Raw genomic sequence first — 20,039 nt, forward strand, 5'->3', positions numbered from 1 at the left:
AAACTTTTAAAGGGAACTTCTCCTGAAAGGCAGTGATCCAGTGGGAATGGCCACCCTTAAAAAGGGGTGTCATACAGGGACTCAGAACCAGCCTGAGGGTTTGAGTGGATGGCTTTAAGATGTGTCTGTGTGCCATTGACACTTTGCTTACTGTGTTCTGTCTTCCAGCTGGTCATGCAGTATCTCTACTACGGTGGCCCAGAGTCGCTTCTCATTAAAAACAACGAGATCATGGAGGTAAGGAATCCGCTGTGTCATTGGGTGGGTAGCACGCACGGGCGGTGTCTGGGGGGAGGCTGTGTTGGGTTTTCATTTGGATGCAGGCTTTGGGGTCCTGCCTGCCTCCTTAGATCTCCCAAGGGCTTCTCATCAGAGCCCCTCCCCTGGAAGGCTGGGGTGCTGGGTGCGCTAGTCTGATCCCTTTCAATAGCAACTGAGTGAAGCCCAATTTTAACTGGCTTTGGCGGGTGGAGGAAAGGAAATTTACTGAAGAGTCTGAGGCTAGCGCTAGCTTCAGGCACAGCTGGGGCTCAAATAGCATCATCAGGAACTATCTTTGATGACTTCTCCCTTGTCATTTGTAAGAGAAATATATGGTCTGAAAGCATTCTTCAAATCTCAGCATGTCCACTGAGGCAGAAGCCAAGAGCCAGTTACAAAGCTCTCCTGGCCTCACTCAGGCCCCTCAGTCCTGCAGCTCCTTGGCTCTCCCTGTCTCCTGTCCACCTCTCGTAACTCTGCCTCTTCTCCCCTCCCTGCTCCTTCCTAGAAGTGGAACTCGTGTCAAAGCTGGTAGCTTTGAACCAGAAGCCAAAATCACTTTGATATTCCTGAGCGAAAGAGCCAGGAGCCTGTTCAGGTGCCTGAAGTCCAGGGTGGCTGATGAGAGATGTCAGAACACCATGAGTTGTTCAAGAGGTGACACCACACGGTGGTTCAGACATGGGCTCTGGGCCAGACTGGGTTCAGATCCAGGCTCTACCCCTTCTGAGCTGTGTGATCTTGGAGCAGTAATTTAACCTCTCTGATCCTCAGTTTCCCAACCTGTAGAATGGGGATAACAATATCTACCCCATTGGGTTTTGAAGATCTTAAGAGTTTCTATTTGTAAGGTGCTTACTACAGAGCCTGGCATATGTCACAGGGGCTGTGTGTTCACTGGGGGCCATTTATCCTTTTGTTCTTACTCTGTGAAACCTTCTGTGGTCACTCGCCCGCCCCCCAAAGTTACTCTCCTGTCTCTCTGGACGGCTCCTCTGACACGTCACAACCTCAGGACTAAACTACACTCTGAGGACTCAGACTCTTTTGTAAACCTTTTTAAAAATTATTTTCAAATTGAAATAATGAACATACATTTCAGTCATGTAGATAATACAGAAGGGCTTTATAGTACATAAAAAGCACCTCACCCAGCCACCCCCCACCCCCCACCCCATCGTCCCAGTCCTTTCCCCAAAGGCAATCCCTTTGAACTCTTGCTTCAGCCCTTTCTTCCCCTCCCCAGAGCCTCTGTTCAGCATCTTCCACGGCCAGGTGCCGTGCTCAGGGCTGGAATACAGCAGCGATGCCAAGGGACAGAGATCCCTGCCCTCCTGGTCTCTGGAGAGGGCGACAGGCATGACATCATGTCTGGTGTGAGAAGGGCTGTGAGGAAAACTCAGACAGGGTAAGGGGGCCAGATGGTGATGGAGGGAGTAGTCCTGAGGTGACATCTGTGTGGAGACATGGATAAATGGAGGGAGTGAGCCACACTGATACCCACCTTGCTAAATAAGAGCGTCACCCTTATTTCTGGATGTAACAATTTTAGGCATTTTTGCTTGACCTCTTGCTGTAATAAATGTAAATTTGATTCACTTCGACCCCACCCCTCCCCCCTGCCATCTTCCCCTGCAGTTGAATTCTGTCGCTGGATCTTACTCCTCTAATGCCAGCAACAGCTCTAGTGTAACCTTCCAGCTTTAGAGTGATGTCTGACACTTTATTCCAGGTGCCTTCACCTTGGGTACCGCTGTGGGAGGTGAAGAGTTTTCTCACCGTGGGCGTTGCTTTCCTTCCACCTCCCAACCTCTAACAGGCTCTTTTCATGGTTTTTAGCTTCTGTCTGCTGCTAAATTTTTCCAGCTGGAGGCTCTGCAGCGACACTGTGAGATTATCTGTGCAAAGAGCATCAATACCGACAACTGTGTGGATATTTACAACCACGCCAAGGTAATCAATCCCATTCTCGCTTCTCGAGCACCCCCCGTGCCCTGACGCGGGAGAGGCTTTCTTTGCAGACACTCTGAGTCCGGGTAGAGCACGGATGCTGGGCCTGTGCATTTAGGCCAAGCCGTCATCGCTCCTACCAAGGTCTGCTTCCTGCTTAGAAGAGATGTCTTTCCCTTCATCTGCCCCTCCAGAACACAATGAAAGCAAGCAAGCAGAAGTTTCAAAAGCAGAGTCATTCTCAAACTGTAGCACGCGTATGAGTCACATGGCAGACTCTGATTCAGCAGGCTCTGGGGTGGGCGCCGGTCCTGCGTTTCTAACAGGCTCCCAGGTGAAGCCTCTGCAGCTGGTCTAGGCCACACCTTGAGCAGCAAGGTTCTGGAGCAGTGGTTCTCCAAGTGTCGTCTCCAATCCAGCAGCATCAGTATCAACCAGAAACTTGTCAGGAATGTATATTGTAGACCCCACCCAGACCTACTGAATCAGAAATTTTGTGAGTGAGGTCTGGCCGTCTATGGCTTCCCAGCCCCTCCAGGTGAGTCTGGGGTGTTCACAGGTGAGAACCATTATGCTAGAACTGAGGTTCCCAATGCTGGCTGCACGGTAGAATCACCTGGGCACCCACTTAAAATCCCTATGCCTGGGACCTATCACAGACCAATTCATCAATCTCTGGGGGTGGAGCCTGGAAAAAAGGTATTTTTTTCATAGCTTCCTGGGTGATTCTCAGATGTGCCAAGTTTGAGAACAGGCTGTCAACACTAGAGAGGTCCAAGGAGTCCTCCTAGTCAGGTGGCCCCAACACCTGGGGAGACATTTGGAATCTCGGTGTGGCCCTTCACCCCAAAGATCTCTGCGGGGAAGCCCAGGAATCTGTATTTTTAACAGGCTCCCAGGGCAACCTTTGTGATTTCAGCCCTAAGGCCAGTCTTCACTCCAGTTTTTGGAGTAAAATCACTGAACCACCAATTTCATCCAATTCACTTCACAAGTGGGGATACCGGGACCAAGAGAATTAAAATCATGTGTCCAGGTGCCACTTCATTTTGGTTCATGTGCTCAGGACAGGGGGATTAGCATCTGCTGGGAAGAAACAATGAAATAAATTAAGATCAGGAGTTAATTTAAAACAAAGCGCTCTTCTTTGGTATAACTGGAGCTCAGCACACATGCCTCCCACATCCACGGTTGTAGAGTGACAACTGATGTGAATAATGGTTACTCTGCTCGTTGTGAAAACACAGGGTGCGTTTGAGATGTTATTTTCTGTTTTACACCAACATTCCCTGAGTCCTTTCCAGGTGCAGGCCTCTATGCTTAAAGCTTTGTTGCATTACCTTTTTAAATCCTCACCACAACCCTTTCATTAGTCCCATGTTATAATAAGGAAACTGAGGCACAGAGAGGTGAAGTAACTTGCTTAAGGTCACACAGCTATTACAGAGATTTTTTTCATTGTGGTAAAACATACGTAATGTGAAACTTACCATTTTAACCATTTCTAAGTGTACACTTCAGCGGTATTACGTACATTCGCATTGTTGTGCAACCATCACTGCCATCCATCTCCAGAATTTTTCATCTTCCCAAACTGAAATTCTATGCCCATTAAACACTAACTCCCCATTCCCCCCTCCTCCCCAGCCCTTGCAGCCATCATTCTACTTTCTGTCTCTGTGAGTTTGACTGCTCTAGGTACTTCATATAAATGGAATCATATGGTATTTGTCTGGCTTATTTTTGTGGCTGGCTTCTTTCGGTTAGCACAGTGTCCTCCGGGTTCATCCATGTTGCGGTGTGTGTCAGAATTTCATTTCTTTTTCAGGCTGAATAATATTCCATTGTATGTATGTACCACATTGTGTTTATCCATTCATCCATCAGTGGATACCTGGGTTGCTTCCCCCTTTTGGCTCTTGTGAATAATGCTGCTATGAACAGGGGTGTGCAAATATCTGTTCCAGTCCCTTCTTTCAGTTCTTTGGGATATTTGCCCAGAATGTAAACCTAGATTTGCCTCACTCCAAAGCACAGGTTCTTCCTTGTGTTTATTGTCTGACCCAATAAATGTTCGAAATATTTGCAATAATCCTTGCAATAATACTCAAAAAAAGATTTTCTGATTGGTCATCAGTAAATCAAAAGGTTCAGTCAGGCTACTTTCTACCCACCCACACTGGATGTTTTGGTTAAGTAAGGGTTTTACCAAAATCTGGTTTCTTGGGACACAGCAAAAAAAAATTTTTTTTTTAAATCTTGAACTGGTTACTTTGCAAAAAAGCATCCAGAGAAACTCTCTACCCAGGAAGAGGGCCCAGTTAGTCTCATGGTCCTCTGACCCCTCCCCTGGCCATTGGACACCCATATTGCCCTGTGAACCCCACATCCACAGTGGCTTTGCTGTGGCCTATCTCCTTGGCAGCAAGGCCTGCGTTCCACAGTCCCATTTTAATAACTTCAGGTTCCTTGGCAGGCAGCTTCTGTAGCTCTCTTTTTATTTAATAACACACCCGATGCAACGTGAGCCCGGGCTGGGAATACATTAGTGCTACAGGCTTGGAACACCTATGGCAAAGAACTGCCTCTTTCATTGATGTGCCTCTGCAGCCAGAGCTTGGTCAGACGCCAGCCTCTGTCTACCCTCCCAGGCCTCATCCTGGAATGTTTCCAAGGTCAATGCCTGCCCTTCGTGATACTTGCATGGAGAACGGGGCAATGCCAGCACCCCTTGCCCTTTCTATGTGCTGCTTCCCCTGTGCTGTGGATCCTGCAGCTCCCACTAATGATAACCTGCCACGTGGATTCTATTACTGCCAGATTGTGCTGCATACTGAGGCTAGTTTAGTAAAAGAGGCAGAAAAGAAACCAATACTCGGTTTGGAACCCCAGGAAATACAGACATTGAGATACTAACAACCATACTTCAAATGTCAACAAGTTCTTGGCAACATTACCTCTCTTCTGCACCTAACCATTGGAGAGAGCTGTGGAGTTTTCCAGCCCAGAGGAGAAGCCTAGCTCATAAATGCACGGCTTCCTCATCTTTTTTTTCCTAGCAAAGCTGTCCCGAACTATTCAGTCATGAAGAAGAGGCCCTGGAGCTTCTGATGGCCCTTTCAGGGTGTCTTTCAACTTGAGAATAAGAAGAAGCTGGTTCATCAAATTGAATCTAAGCTAACGCAGTAAGCTCAACGGGGCACTGTGATGGGAAGAACATATGTTTGGAAACCAAGAGATTCATTCCCTAGTGTTTATTGTGAGCCCACTGTTTACCAGGAGGTGTATATACATCTGAATAAGAAATTAGTAAGATATGGCCTCTGCACTTGAAAAAGGTACTGTCTAGGACAGGGGTCAGCAAACTTCTGTGAAGGTCCAGATAAATATTTTCACAGAGGCCATGCTGTCACTTTGATCCTACTCAATTCCGCCATTGTAGTGAAATGCAGCCAGAGACAATACGTAAATGAATGGGTGTGGCTGTCTCCCAACAAAACTTTATTTACAAAAACAGGTGGTGGGCCAGATTTGGCTCACAGGCCTGTAGTTTGTCAACCGTTGGTCTAGAAGGTGAGAGGTCTGGTCCCAGTTCTGTCTGTAATTAGCTGTGTAAAGGTAGGCAAGCATCTGATATATACTGACCATTCAATAAATATCACCAAATATAAATGTAAGTACTTATTGTGCTTATTCTTCTCCAATTACACTAACTTGTGATGAGAGACACCCCTATACAAAGCAAGTGGCTAGGTGTGGTAAGGGGAGAGGGTCTCTCTGTGTCCACAGAATCAGAGATAGGCAACTCTGAGCCTCAGTTTCCCCACATGTACAATGAGGCCTTTTCTCTATGACTCTAAAAGGAGGGTTCATGTTGAAAGAATGAAAGCGTTCCTAAGAACTCTTCCAGCTCCAGGATGCTATGCATCTCTGTGAACATTTGTGTGATAACAAGCCTGCTCACCTGATAAAGCTCACCAGGCCCCCTAAGCCTCTCCAAGATCACGGAATCACCTGGCGTGTCCGTGTCCTAAATGCACAGAGCATGGTACCCTCCAGTCCACGCCCCCTCATTTTGTAGCTTGGGAAACTGAGGCCCAGAGAAGTGATTTGACTCGCCCAAAGTTGCACATGATTTTTATGAAGATAGGTCATTGGCTCAGTGAATTAGCATATGGTGTCAGTGAGTTCAAGGTACAGGCTTGAGGGAGTTCCCTAGTGGCCTAGTGGTTAGGATTCCAGGCTTTCACTGCCGTGGCCTGGATTCAGTCCCTAGTTGGAGAACTGAGATCCTGCAAGCCATGTGATGCAGCCAAAAAAATAATAATAATAGTTTAAAAAAAAAAAAAAAAGGTTACAGGTTTGGTCCTTCTATGGGCCCCTTAGCTGAACTAGGTTCCATAGATACAGTCAACTCCCCTTATTCCAACCTAGGCACCTACTTTGTCCACGTGGGTCCCTGGATTTAAATGAGTGAGATGAGAGTAATAATGATGAATAGTTTACATTCAGCATGACAGCTAACACTGACTGAGCACTGACTACAGTCAGCCAGTGTTCTGAATGTGCCGTGTATTATCTCATTTAATGCCAGCAACAGCTTATTAGGTAGGTATTATTATCTTCCCCCATTTTAGGGACAGGAATATGGAGGCACAGAGAGATTAAATAACTCGCCCAGCAGCAGGTGGCTGGAAGTGGCAAAGTCTGGATTAAAAACTCACGCAGATTCCAGAGCCCCCTGCCTTAGCTCCCTTCCTAACCTGCCTCCCCTACGTGTGACAGATGACAGTCCTGCCATCAGTTATGTTCTATTCAATCCCCCCAACAGGTCTAGGATGCAAGTGACTTAGTTCCCATTTTGAAAATGAGGAGCCTAAAGCCAGAGGCCAAGTGACCCAGCCCTGGTCACATATTCAGAAAAGGGGGGGGGAGCCCCAACGTGAATCCAGGTGTCCCGCTCATTCCACCGTCACCCTGTTGGCGCTGCCTCATCGTAATTCCACCATTCCACGTGGAGCAGCTTAACGTGCATCTCTGGCTTAAGGGCAGCGTATTAGGGAGTTCAGAAGGATAAATTCCACATTTAGATAATTTAGCATCTAAATAAAGCAGCAGGATATCATCTCAGGGAGCACTTAACTTCTGAGCATCCAGCCCATTGCAATAGAGAGACTTACAAGCTTTGAAAACTGTAGAAAAGGTCTGAATACGGACACAGCCGACCCTCGTCTGCACACTTGCTCCTGCATCTCCAACAGGAATTCCTCCACCCAGCACGCGTCCGAGGTTGAATGGTATCAGGCCGGAGGCAGTGCATTCTAATGATTAAACCCTTCAGGACTTGAGTTACCAGGGTTCAGCTCCTGGTTCTGTCCTTGACATGTCGTGTGAATTTTTGTCAGCTACTCTCTTGTCTCACTTTCCTCATCTATAACTCGAAGGTGGTAATAGTACCTGCCTCAAGGAAATTTGAGGACTGTGAGATGATACACGTGAAGCGCCTAGCACGGTGCCCAGCACACGATATGCTGTCAATAAATGTTTGCTGCTGGTGTCACTACTCTGAGAATTAACTGTTCATTCATGCATTCAACAAATCCATGTTGTGTCTACTGTCTGCCAAGCCTTCTTCTTGGGCTTGTAAAGTGAGGCAGGTCAATGTCATCCCTTCCGTATCAGTTTAGTCTGTCAGGAACCATGTCTCTTGATCAGTTTCTCAACCTTGGCACTACTGACAATGTGAGCTGCATAATTCTCTGCTGGGAGGTCTGTCCTCTGCATGGTGGGGTATTTAGTGGCATCCCTGGCTTCTACCCACTAGATGCCAGTAGTAGAACTGTGTCTGCAACTCCATCAGTGCACCAGTTATCTGCAGTGGAGCAAAGAGACTCAAAACCCAGTGTTTAAATAGTGAGTGCTTGTTTAGTACGTGAGTCGACAGCATGGCTGGGCTCTTCTGGTCTCAGCCAGCCTTGCTTCTGAGGTCAGCTGGCCGGTCGGCTACGGCTGGCTGTGCTGATCCTGGCTGGGCTCTTCTTGTCTCAGCCAGCCTTGCTTCTGAGGTCAGCTGGCCGGTCGGCTACGGCTGGCTGTGCTGATCCTGGCTGGGCTCTGTCGCCGTCGGGTCAGTTTCATGTGGGTGTTCAAGCTGCAAGCAGGCTAGCTCAGGCTTGTTTCTGAGGCAGAGGCAGGGTTCTGAGAGAGAGCATGGAAGCACACACGGCCACTTGAAGCCAGCTCAGAACTGGCAACTCTCACTTCAACCACGTTCTCTTGGCCTGAGCAACTCACAAGGCCAAGGCGGGGAGAAATGGACTCAGCCCTTTGATGGCAGGAGCTGCAAAGTCACGTCCCCTGGGTGTGAATACAGCAAAGGATGCAGAATCAGGGCCACTGTCGCAGTCAGTCTACCTTAACAGGTGTTCGCCATCAACACATGTGAAAACAGGTGCTTTCAGAAACATAACCATCTCCTGCTTCTTCTCCACTCTCCACAGTTTCTTGGAGTCATGGAGCTCTCAGCATATTGTGAAGGCTACTTTCTCAAAAACATGATGGTCCTCATCGAAAACGAAGCATTCAAGCAGCTCCTATATGACAAAAATGGCGAAGGGACGGGCCAGGATGTGCTCCAGGACTTACAGAGGACGTTGGCCATCAGGATTCAGTCAATCCACTTGTCATCCTCCAAAGGTTCTGTTGTATGAAACGTCCAGTCCAAGGAATGGTCCCCGGGGACTTGCCAGTTCTGCTGCTGCACTGGCTTCACACGAACATACAAGTCTCACGTGGCGTCTGTTTTTGGCTGGGCCAAGGAGCTGCCTCTACTGCCTCAGCTGCTCTTGAATAAGCAAATGCAGCTCCCATGAGCTCCTGTTGAGAAACAAAGGACATGCCACTGGCCTGCAGGTCAGATTGCAGCTGGATCCAGAGCTAGAAGGCCAACGTGGGGCAGCCGAGCTGACCTCATCTGAAAGCACCCCTGGGGCAGTTGAACACTCCTTGCCAGGGACCGCTGTCTAGCAGATAGACTGAGAACTAAAGGTCGTTCAGGTTCCAGGTTGACAGTTGGAGAACTTCACTGTACCGGCCCTGAAAATCATTATATTTATTACACATTACCTTAGTAGCTGCAATTCCGCAAGAGTTAAACCATGGTAGCAAATTGGTGAGGCTGTTCGCAATGACGAAGACATCATTTGGCATATTTTTAGGGGTGGGAACTTTTTAAAATGTTCATTAAAAAAGCCCCCCAAAACAGGGCAGCCTTGTAGTTTAAAATATATTTCTAAAAGCTTAACAGTTCATTTTCAACTGAATTGTGTTTAGGGATCTGTGTTTTGAGATTTCTTTTTTTAAAAAAAAAAAAAACAGCTGCAGGTCTACACTGTATAAACATGCATCTGAGAAGATATTGCTGATATTCTACACAAGGTGAAATAATAACCTTGCCTTAGTGATCATGGTTACACAAAAGAGGTGCACTGCCAATAATTAACTCAATAGCTGAAAAAAACCTGCATGCTAATCGTGATTTCGGGGTGAGATAAAATCCCCCCACATAAAAAAAAAAAACACATGCATTTGCATGGGCCTGAACCTGTAGAATGTTATGTTTGTGCTTCATTTTTGCCAAGGTAAAAATGTCCCATCACTTCTTGCTAAAGGTCCATTTGGTGAAACTAACATATCCATTTCCTTTCCTAGTTACGATTGATGCTGGGATGCTTTTGCAGAAATGTGTTCATAGATGATGCTGCATAGGGGATTGGGGGGGGGCACGTCAGAGAATTTACTATTAATCCCAGAGTTTCCTCTGTATTCTCAGAAGATGTTAATAGTTTGTTACTAGCCAGAGAATATGACTATGTTAGATTATTTTTAAAGATGAAACATGTATGATAGGATGGATTCTTTCTGTATTCTGAGAGTGTACAGTATAGGGTTATCTATAATGAAAGTTTATATCGACAGGGCTCTGTTTGCTTTGCCATATATTATAAGCAAAAGAGATTAGTGAAGTGCCACAATATTCAAAATAATTTTTGAGTTGCTGCCTTTTTTTTCTTGTCCTTTCATTTGAAACCTAGATAACATGCAGTAAAAACTAGGAGAATGACTCTTACCCTTTGGGATGGCAAAGTTTCATTGACAAAACTATTTCCTAGCATGCCTTTGGGAACTTGTGCGCAGACCTCAGAGTCTAAAGGAGCTGCTGTTCAAACGTTGTACTAGCTCCCTGAGCCACTGTTCAGAGGACCAATGTCAAGTCCTATTTCATGGGTATGTCCCAATGGAGTACCCGGGCCACATCTGTCTACAGCATTGGTTCTTCTGTGATGCTGATACACAAGGCCTCTCTTCCACTTGGTCATTTGCAAACCTCCCCAGACCCTACCATCCGATGAGGAAGGGGGAAAAAAAACTGCCTACAGAGGAGTCCAAGTTACAGATACACAGCACATCCTGAGTCATTGTTGTCTCTCGCCTCCTCCTGTCCGAGATGCTGCGTGGATATTTCCTTAACCGTGACTGACTTCCCTGTGAATGTCTGATGCTAGCTCTGGGCCTCTGGGCATTGATTTGTACAGTGGCAACTCCTGACGGGCTTCTGTCATAGTTCGGTGTGCTTTCTCTGTCATTAAAAGAAATGATTTTCCCAAGCCGCGCATTGTTTGTATGGTACCAGTGAGCTCTTACCCCACAGTTGGAGCCTGAGAACTTCACTCAGTTAAGGCATCGGAAAATGTGACCCTGCAGAAAAAAAAATCAAGGGAAATGAAGATGCTAGATAAAAGATGGGCGCTCGTGTCGCTGACTGCCTTCCACTCTGCCAACTAGAACTTGGCTAACCAAGCTCTAGTCCCCTGGGTCTGCAGACACCTCTGGGTGCCACCCTTGGATTTCCTTCCCATCAGGCAGAGGACATACAGGTGCCGCCTGTAATTGCCTCTTGCCTCCTGCAGCTAACTCGCCTGCAGAGGATGGAGTTCTGACTGTCATTTGTGTGCCTCGATGAAGCTTTTGGGGAGTGGGGGAATGGAGAAAAACAGGTTATCTCAACCTGGCATGCCCCGCCCCCAAGGGCAGCATGAAGTGATATTTGTGGATGGTGGCAGCATTCTGGGATTGGGGGTGAGGGTCACGGAGGGACAAGCAGCTCTCCCCTTGGGGGTCAAACCAAGTCCCCAGCTGGTCCCCTCTGGCTCCTGACCCAGCCTGGGCCCAACCCAGGTCTGGTGGAGATGAATACCTCTGGCCTATCCACAGAGGCCTACAGGAAGCCAGGCAGAGGTCCAGGCAGCCCCTGGAGCCCTGGGCCAGTGAGGCCTGGTCAACAGCTGACATCACAAGCACCTCTGGCAAAGACTGATCACCCCTGCTTAGCAGTCGAGGTCTGTTTCTTCTTTAGGAAGCAACCCAAGCAACTGAGTGCCAGGGGCCAGAACTCTGAGTCAGGCCAGGAGAACAGAAGGTCAATTTATTTTTGACTGTGCATCACCCCCTGTGTAGCCTCGGGGTGAATAAGGCATCTGATGTGTTCCTTTTGGAAAGATAAAGTGTGTGCTGTGGCATTTGCCTTTTACTTGTCGGATAGGGGGCTTTGTCCCTCGGTTCTTAGCGACTGCACAAGGGCCCCTTAGCATGGGGGGGGGTAGGCGTAGGCGGGGAAGCCTACCTGCCTGCCACGTAGCTCCCTTGCGCCCCTTCCGTTCGCCGTGAAAAACCAGAAGGCTCGTGTGCCTGCAGTCCCGGGAATCAACATGAAGGGCTTGACTTGGCTTCTGCTACCCGCTCTCCAACTCAACGTGTGAAGGGTCTTATATATACCATGCTTGGGTGCCATCCGTTCTCCCCAAAAGAAGGAGGATTCTCCGGCCAAACTAGAGATCAAGGTGTGCGCTCCCAACACAAGAGGGGCCCAGGCAGAAGCTGGAGGAAAGTGCAGTCAGGCCTCTGGTAGGGCTGGATAGAGGGCCTCTACCAGTCTCCCCACCCGAGACTCTGGAGTTCTGTGACTCTTGTAGCTTGTGTTTCTTTCCTGAGAAGCCCCAGGCAGAAGTGTTACTCCAGCTGGGTGATATGTCATCCAGAGTTGTCTCATCAAAGCTGTTATCACACTGTGCTTTCTAACCTCACGCCTCGTGCTCTCAGGGTGGGTGAAAGGTAAGGATCCTAGGCAATTCTTTGAGGAAAATCTCTTTCACCCACCTTGGGCTCCCAGCCTTCTTCAGAATCCAGTGCTCAGCTCCCCCGACCCCTCGCCCTTCGTTCGCCAGCTTGAGTCACATATGAGTGGTCAGAGAAGTGTTCACATCCTCCCACTCCTACCTCCCCTTCCCACCCGCCCCGACGTGGACACCCTCCCCCGCTAGCAGACCGTTTCCTGAGCTTGTCGGCTTCAGCGTTCAAGTCGGGGAGGAATTCACCCAGTCCTTCTGCGCAGCGCCCACTGCTGGACGTCAGGCTCCAGTGCAGGCCTGAAACCTTCCCTTTCCCAGCTGATTCAGCCCCTGACTCTCTTTGAAAACAGTGGACAAGTTATTATGCCATCTAGTTTTCATTTTCCTCTTTTGAGAAATTGGGTTTAAAAATAACTAGTGAACAGGGTTGTTGGGAGGATTAGAGGAGGTATTTTGTACAGGGCCTCTGCTTGTAGTAGCAGAGAAAAAGCGTTCCGAATTTCTAAGACTGAGCAGACAGGAGAACGTGATGACTCACACAAGGAAAGGAAGGTTAATGATTTTACCATTCATTTCTAGAACTTTTTTTTTTTTTAATTTTTTGGCTGCGTTGGGTCTTCGTTGCTGCTCGCGGGCTTTCTCTAGTTGCGGCAAGCGGGGGCTGCTCTTTGTTGTAGGCTTCTCATTGCAGTGGCTTCTCTTGTTGCGGAGCATGGGCTCTAGGCGTGCGGGCTTCAGTAGTTGTGGCACATAGGCTCAGTAGTTGTGGCTCGCAGGCTCTAGAGCGCAAGCTCAGTAGTTGTGGCGCATGGGCTGAGTTGCTCCACAGCATGTGGGATCTTCCCGGGCCAGATATTGAACCCGTGTCCCCTGCACGGCAGATTCTTAACCACTGGGCCACCAGGGAAGTCACTTTCTAGAACTTTCTACTGCAGAGTTTCCCATGGTGGTTTGTGATTCTCTTACTTTTGCTGCTCTTCCAGGCAAAGTGGGGAAATTGCCCAAAAACAATTCTATTTCCAACCTCGTTCCTAGTACAGTGCCTTAACACAAAGTCGGTGATCAAGAAATGTGTAACTTAATGGAAGCCAAGTTCAACCGGATTTCCTTTCAAATAAATACTCGATTTCCTAAGTACTAGAGTTGCAGGGGTTTGCTCTCCCAAACTCCTCATCAACTCAAGAATGTGAGACTCACGTTTGTGACTCATATGACACAAGGCCCCAAAAATGACCGGACAGGGAACAGACTCTTTGGGGCCGACTCTCAGTCCAGGGCTGGGGACCAACGCTCTTTGGGGAGGAAGCGGGAGTCATAAATTCCCAAATGAAACAAACTGCTGGATGTCACCACCAAAAAAACCCTGGATCTCTGTCCTCACCAAATCAACAGCTAAGCTCAGGTCCTTTGCTGCCAATTGAGTGTGTGGACACTCATCCCCAATCCCTCCACCAGGAAATCTCCCTGGTAAGACTTCACGCCACCCCTGTTCCTCCCCAGCTGGCCAATGCCTTGAATAAAGCAGCACGTGCCTTTGGACAGGGCCGTTACAGAAGCTGGTAGGATGCCTATTTTTTCACCATCTTTAAAAATAACCCAGCACATTTTAAACTTCCTGCTTCACAGGAAAAAAAAAATAGAACTCGAACTCAGCAATCACATTGCACATTAGTTCCCATTCCTGATGAGGCAGTCAGATAACGAGAACCCTGCAAAAGGACACATCTCCAAGATTAGCTCTGAATATGAAAAGTCAATCTGTCCGCATGAATAGGCAACTAAAAGAGATGCCCTGATGTCACTGATACGTTCTTTGGATGTTGCTTTTCAGAGTTAACCTTTGGATGAGTTCTGCATTTTAATGCCATCTCAAACCTCTGGGACTAAGCTGCAGGTGGTATAACAGAGGGGCTCTGGGCTGGGTACCAGACATCACCTGTGGGCCCACTGCTGCCATCAGCTACTTGGGTAACCTTGACTGGGCCTCTTCTCCACTCTGGACCCGTTTCCTCAACTCTAAATGGGAGTCCTTGTGAGCTGATATTCTGTCACCTAGACTGGGACATATCACACACGCTCCTTTTACTACATATATATATTATATATTACATGTATTAGAATGGTGGTGACGCTGTTTAGTGTGATGGAACATTCTGGATTGCATCCAGGATGACTTCAGAAAAGGGACCTCAGTGTATGATGATGTCTTCGGTAAAACAGGTGGGAAACCAAGTAAAAGCCCTACAACCAGGCTCCAAGGACATTTTACTCTGAGGATGCATCTCACCAGATCATGGCCTCATGACTACCATCTCCTTTTGTTTTGTTTTTCTCACTTTTTGTTTTTAAATAATTATAGATTCACAGGAAGTCACAAAGAGACTACAGAGAGGTCCTGTGTACCCTTCACCCAGTTTCCCCCAATGGTAACATCTCAAGTATCTCTAGTATAACATCAAACCAGGAAGTGGACATTGACACAATGTGAGTTCATACCTCTATGCCATTTTATGACATGTGTAGATCTGTTTAACCACCACCACAATCACTATTCCATCACCACAAAGATCTCCTTCGTGCTACCCCTTTATAGTCACTCCTACCCCCTCCCTCCACACATAACATCCATAAGCCCTAGCAACCACTAATCTGTTTTCCATCTCTATAGTGTTGTCATTTTGAGAATGTTATATAAATGGAACCATACAGGAAGTGGCTTTCTTCACTCAGCACAGTGCCCTTGAGATCCATCCAAGGATGTCGCATGTATCAAGAGTCTGTTCCTTTTTTATTGCTGAGCGGTATTCCCCGGTGTCTCATCTCCTTTTTACCTAATGCTCCAGCATGTCAGGAAGTATGGCAGTGAGACAGCTTGGCCCTGGCAGCTGCCTCTCTGGTCAGAGATCCCAGAAAACAATTATGTGTCCTGAGAGCTGGACATGACTACCTCACCCTGCAGCATCGAGGAGAGACTGTCCCATGATGTTAGTCCTACAATTCAGTGTTGGTGATGGATCACGGAGGTCCACTGCTCTCACTTGGGCTCACCTGGGTCTTTCAGCTCTGCGGTAAGGTCCTTCTATGATTGAGTGACTTTTCCGAACATCTCACTGATGGTATTGGGAAAGGCTTCTCACACTCACTCTGTATACATATCACTGGGGATCTCGTTGATATGCAGGTTCTGACTCAGTGGGGCTGGCTCGGGCTTGAGAGTCGGCATTTTGAACAAGCATCCAGGTGATGCTGATGCCTCTGGTCCAGGGACCACACTTTGAGTAGCAAAGGTGTAGAGCGTGGAGATTCATCTCAAAGACCTTCTCCTGCCAGACCAATCTGTGGCTTTTGTCCTATCACCTGGCCTTTCTGGAATTTCAATCTTGTGGATTATTATGAGCCTTTCTTTCTGACCCAGACCGTGAAGACATTTTAGCACTATATCTGGGGGAATCATTTCAAATTATGTTTTTCTAGGCGGTTCTGAATTATGCCTAAGGAATTATTCGCACAGAACTCCACACTACCCTCACTTTTTCCTGGTCTGCTTTGGGTCTAAATCAAATGTATTTATCGCACAGGTGTTTACTGATGTCGTAAGATGCATAAGGGACCCTCCTCTCTGCCATCAAGTACCCAAACTCTGCCCCTTTTCTTTTCCCTTTTTCCTTCAGGGATGGCAGTAGAAGGAAAGGAGAAAATTCTTGTTTATTTTAAGGCTGTTTTATGAGGCTTCTTTCTGCACTCAAGAGACACCCTGGGAGCATTAGGGACCCAGGAGGATCAAGAAGGGAACAATCAAAGACAGCTGTCCCTTCTATGGTCGCTTGAAAACTCTTTGATAGTGGAGAGGGATGAGTGACACATCTGGTTCAAATGGCTGCTGGGTGACCTTGAGACTTGACAGCATGTGCTTCAGGGGAAGGAGGGGGCAGGATTTCATCCTTAATTACTCCTCTTTCCTTTCCTTGTCAAGGGAATGAGTGCATGTTTTCAACACTTCAAAGGAATCAGTCTTATACACTAAATATTGTGATTGGAGGTGGGGGGAAAGCTCAGACACCGTTTTCTGTTGAACAAGTAGTAAGAAAGTACATAAGCTTCTGTTTTCCTAGAAATTCCTTGGACCAGGGAGTGACTCCCTGCCCTAGAAGTGTGAGGGCTTCAGTTAACCGTTAAATTGAATGTAAGTCAGGTGTGTGATGTGGTCACTTAGGAGAGTTAATTTGGCTGTAGGCTACATCAGTCGAAGCAGGATCACTGGAATGATGGTTCTCTCTGCTCCAGAGAGATCCCCACTGGAACTGTGCGTCCAGTTCAGGGCCTGGATGCATCAGGGTTCCCAGCAGCAAGCAACTCTCTGACTAATTTGAGACAAAAGGGGATTTATTCAAAGATATTAGATGATTCATACAATTGTTGAGAGGGCTAGAGAAACCATTTTAAAGGCGGGGCTTTTAGGAATAACATAAACTGTGACACAGAAAAGCCCCGATGAGATCATTGCTGTCACTGCCACCACCAGATACAACGAAGGCAGAAATTAATAATGGCAGGTCTGCAGTTACCAGGAGCTTGATTTCCATGACTGCTACGGCCGTGAGCACCAATACCGTTCCTGCATCAGGAACTCAGCCTGCTCGAGAAGCTCAATGCTTTTACCTCCACCTGTAAGAACAGAGTTTCACCTCAGTGCATCCCACTGGCAGAACCTGGGTCATGTGACTGTGTCAGACACAGAGGAGGCTGGGAATTTCAGTTCTTACTGCTGCATTAGGGAGACAGGACCTACACCATGGGATTTCTACAAATATAGAAAGATGATGGGTAGCCATGAACATGACACATGTCCCCTTCATTTAATGAAGGTCGCAGAGAAACTGCAGCCTCATCAGAAAGTGAAAGAACAGCTGAAGAAAATGGGATGTTTGGCCCGTAGAAGAGAAGACTTGGGTGACCATGATGGTTGCCTTTAAATAGAGGGAGAGATTTCACAGATAAGAGGAATTAGCCTCATTCAGTATGGCCACAGGGATTAGAGCTGTCCCAATGATGGACTCTTCAAGGATTCAGACTTCATCTAAGCATAAACAAGAAGTTTTAAAAGTCAGATCAAAGCCTTCCCAAGACTGAATGACTTCTCTCAGGGGATAGTGAGTTCCCCATCACAGGAAGCATTCAAGAAAATGCTGGTCAACCGCAAGCAATAAAGCAGGGTAGAATTTAAAGGTCTCTTACAAGTCAGGGATTTTGTCATTATGAGTTCTCTCCTTCTGATAGTAATCATCCACTTGGCCTCAGAAAAGAAATCAGTGTTGATAGATCTTATGTAGAATTTGTAATGACCTCCCAGCCTTTGCTTTTTGCCAGGGCTGCATTGTATTAAAATCTGCCACCCTATTTATCCTCATCCAGTTAGTGAGGCAGCAGATCTATTCATTATTATTACTTATCTTATACAGAAGGAAGAGAAATGTTCTATAAAACCTCACCAGCTGGCAAGAAAAGAAGTAGCTAGAAGTGATTCAGTCACTGAAAAATGGGACTTCTTTTAATAAAGGGGGAAAAAGTGGATTTCAGTAAAGCAGTCAAGTTAGGGAGGGCCATTTTTGAGAGCAGAAAGAAATCCAAGTATGTGAAATTGCATGTGTCAACACCACCCCCTGTTAATGCGTTTTTAAAGCCAGACTCAACAGAGAAAAACCATGAGTGGTGCATTAGTTTGGCCACAAGTGCCTGGTGAGTGAGTTCCCCTGCCAGCCTCAGTCTTCCCACCTGCAGAATGGGAATGCCACTGCATTGACAAAGCCAGAGGTGGAGAGGCACTCTTGCAGTAGTGGGGGGGAGAGGGGGAGGGGGGTTCTGTCAAAATTGCAGAACGCGGTGTTCACCAAGGGCTGGACAAGCAGAGAGCAGCAAGAGGGAAACTAGGGTTTGTCCCTACCCTGGAGCTGGCTACCTCCAGTCTTATCGCTGATTGGTTAAATCCACCTCCCCCGCAGCCTCGGGTCCCCAAAGGCCAGCAGTTGCTCTGTCAGCCATCCAGCCCGGGACAGCCTGACAGCCCCCCTCTTACTACACTATTGAGTTTGAGGAGTCACCCGCTAGATTCCAGTTTGATTCATGACACCCTCTTGACAGCCTCATTCCCCGGAGTCCCCAGGGACTTCTGCTCTGAGCTCTCAGGTAGGGAATCTTACTCTGAGACTGTGAGCCGCTGTCACATTTCATCCCAGAGGCGATGGAAGCAATACCTGAATACGGTGCCCCTGTGTGCTGCTTCCATGTGACTGAAATATCATTTTCAATGCACAAGAGAGTGGTGTGTTTCCCATTCCTTTATATTTCGCGTTCCTCTTTTATACCTTTGCAGAAATTGGCATGACAGGACAGGGCTGGTTTTAGAGAATGACTTCTTGACAGGTAAAGGACCACCACAGGGCAATCGTATACATTCCTACCATGGAAATATACTCTGCAATATATATATATATATATGAGAACAAGTAAAACCCAGCATTGTTCTGACTTGGACAGAATAGTGAGATCTAACATTTATGGAGCTTTTATCATGTGGCAGATCCTGTACCAAGTACTTTACATGCACTGTCTCAGTCCTCACCCTGAATCCTACCTGATAAGGATCTGTATTTCCATTTTACAGATAGGGAAACTGAGGTGCAGAGAGCAAGGCTAAAAGGTAAGTGCAGAGAGGGGCTGTGGATCTGGGCTGGTCTGACTTCTAAGCAAGCCCAGTCCTCTTGGTTTATTGCGTCCTGTAAAGAGAGGTGGGGAAAATATGATGCTTCTCTCTTGTCCACTGCTTGAAAAATGGCCATTCAGATAACTATTCAGAAGAGGAAGATAAAGCCTTATGGGCTAAGACAAAGGTTAATTGTCTGACCTATGGTGAGCTATTAGGCCGAGGTCAGCTGCCTCTGGATGTAGTTTTGTTGTGAGTTTTGTTTGGGGCAGAAAGGATTGTTGAGTGCTGTAAGGGTTCCATTCAGATCAGCCAATATTTAACGGGTATTGATTTCACTGGGGACAGAGATGAGGACGATGCATCCCTCAAAGGTGCTCCCTGACACACAGACACAGCCTAGGTACTGAGTTGCTGCCAGGCTGACTCGGTGCAAAGTGAGGTGGTGGGGGGTTGTCAGACAGCCTCCGAAGACCCACCACCCTGTCCAAGGACCCACCACCCTCCACGCCTCGTTGACAGATGGGTCACCAATTATCATCATTCTCAGCCAGGCGATGGGTCAAACAGGAGACGTGATTGGTCCCCTATGCCTCTGAGCCCGCCCCTTTCCCAACTCAGATTTTTGGCTTTTGTTGGGCCAGGGTCCCACTGACCTGAGTTCTCAGCCTTGTTGACAAATAGAGAAAGCAGTGGGGGAATTTCCCTAAAGGCTGACTTCACCCCCAAACAGTGACTCAGTGATGGGCATCACTTGCCCAGGGGCATACCCCTAAGGGGCATCTCCTGGCCTCCAAGACTCTGCTACCTCGGGGTGCGGGGAGCAGAGTATGGTTGTGTTAACTCAAAGCAGGACGTAGTCCCCTTTCCAGGCACGGGGAACAACCTGAATTTGGGAGGTTTGGGTTTTGACTAAAACCAAACTGTTGTTAGAGCAGAGA

The 20,039-nt window shown here is 47.4% G+C and overlaps 1 protein-coding gene across 2 annotated transcripts in view; it reads left to right on the top strand.

Moving 5' to 3' along the window:
* The window catches only part of ABTB3 (ankyrin repeat and BTB domain containing 3), a 307,345-nt gene extending 296,494 nt beyond the window's left edge, over positions 1-10,851 (top strand). For both annotated transcript variants that reach the window (XM_059936832.1, XM_059936833.1), the window contains 3 exons: positions 169-237; positions 2,101-2,214; positions 8,712-10,851. In XM_059936832.1, the coding sequence (XP_059792815.1) occupies positions 169-237; positions 2,101-2,214; positions 8,712-8,921 (393 nt within the window). In that variant the 3' untranslated portion in view covers positions 8,922-10,851. The remainder of the gene's footprint in view (positions 1-168; positions 238-2,100; positions 2,215-8,711) is intronic.
* Positions 10,852-20,039: the final 9,188 nt, after the last annotated feature.

Source organism: Balaenoptera ricei, chromosome 10 (genome assembly GCF_028023285.1).
Source record: "Balaenoptera ricei isolate mBalRic1 chromosome 10, mBalRic1.hap2, whole genome shotgun sequence".
Classification (NCBI taxonomy): Eukaryota; Metazoa; Chordata; class Mammalia; order Artiodactyla; family Balaenopteridae; genus Balaenoptera; species Balaenoptera ricei.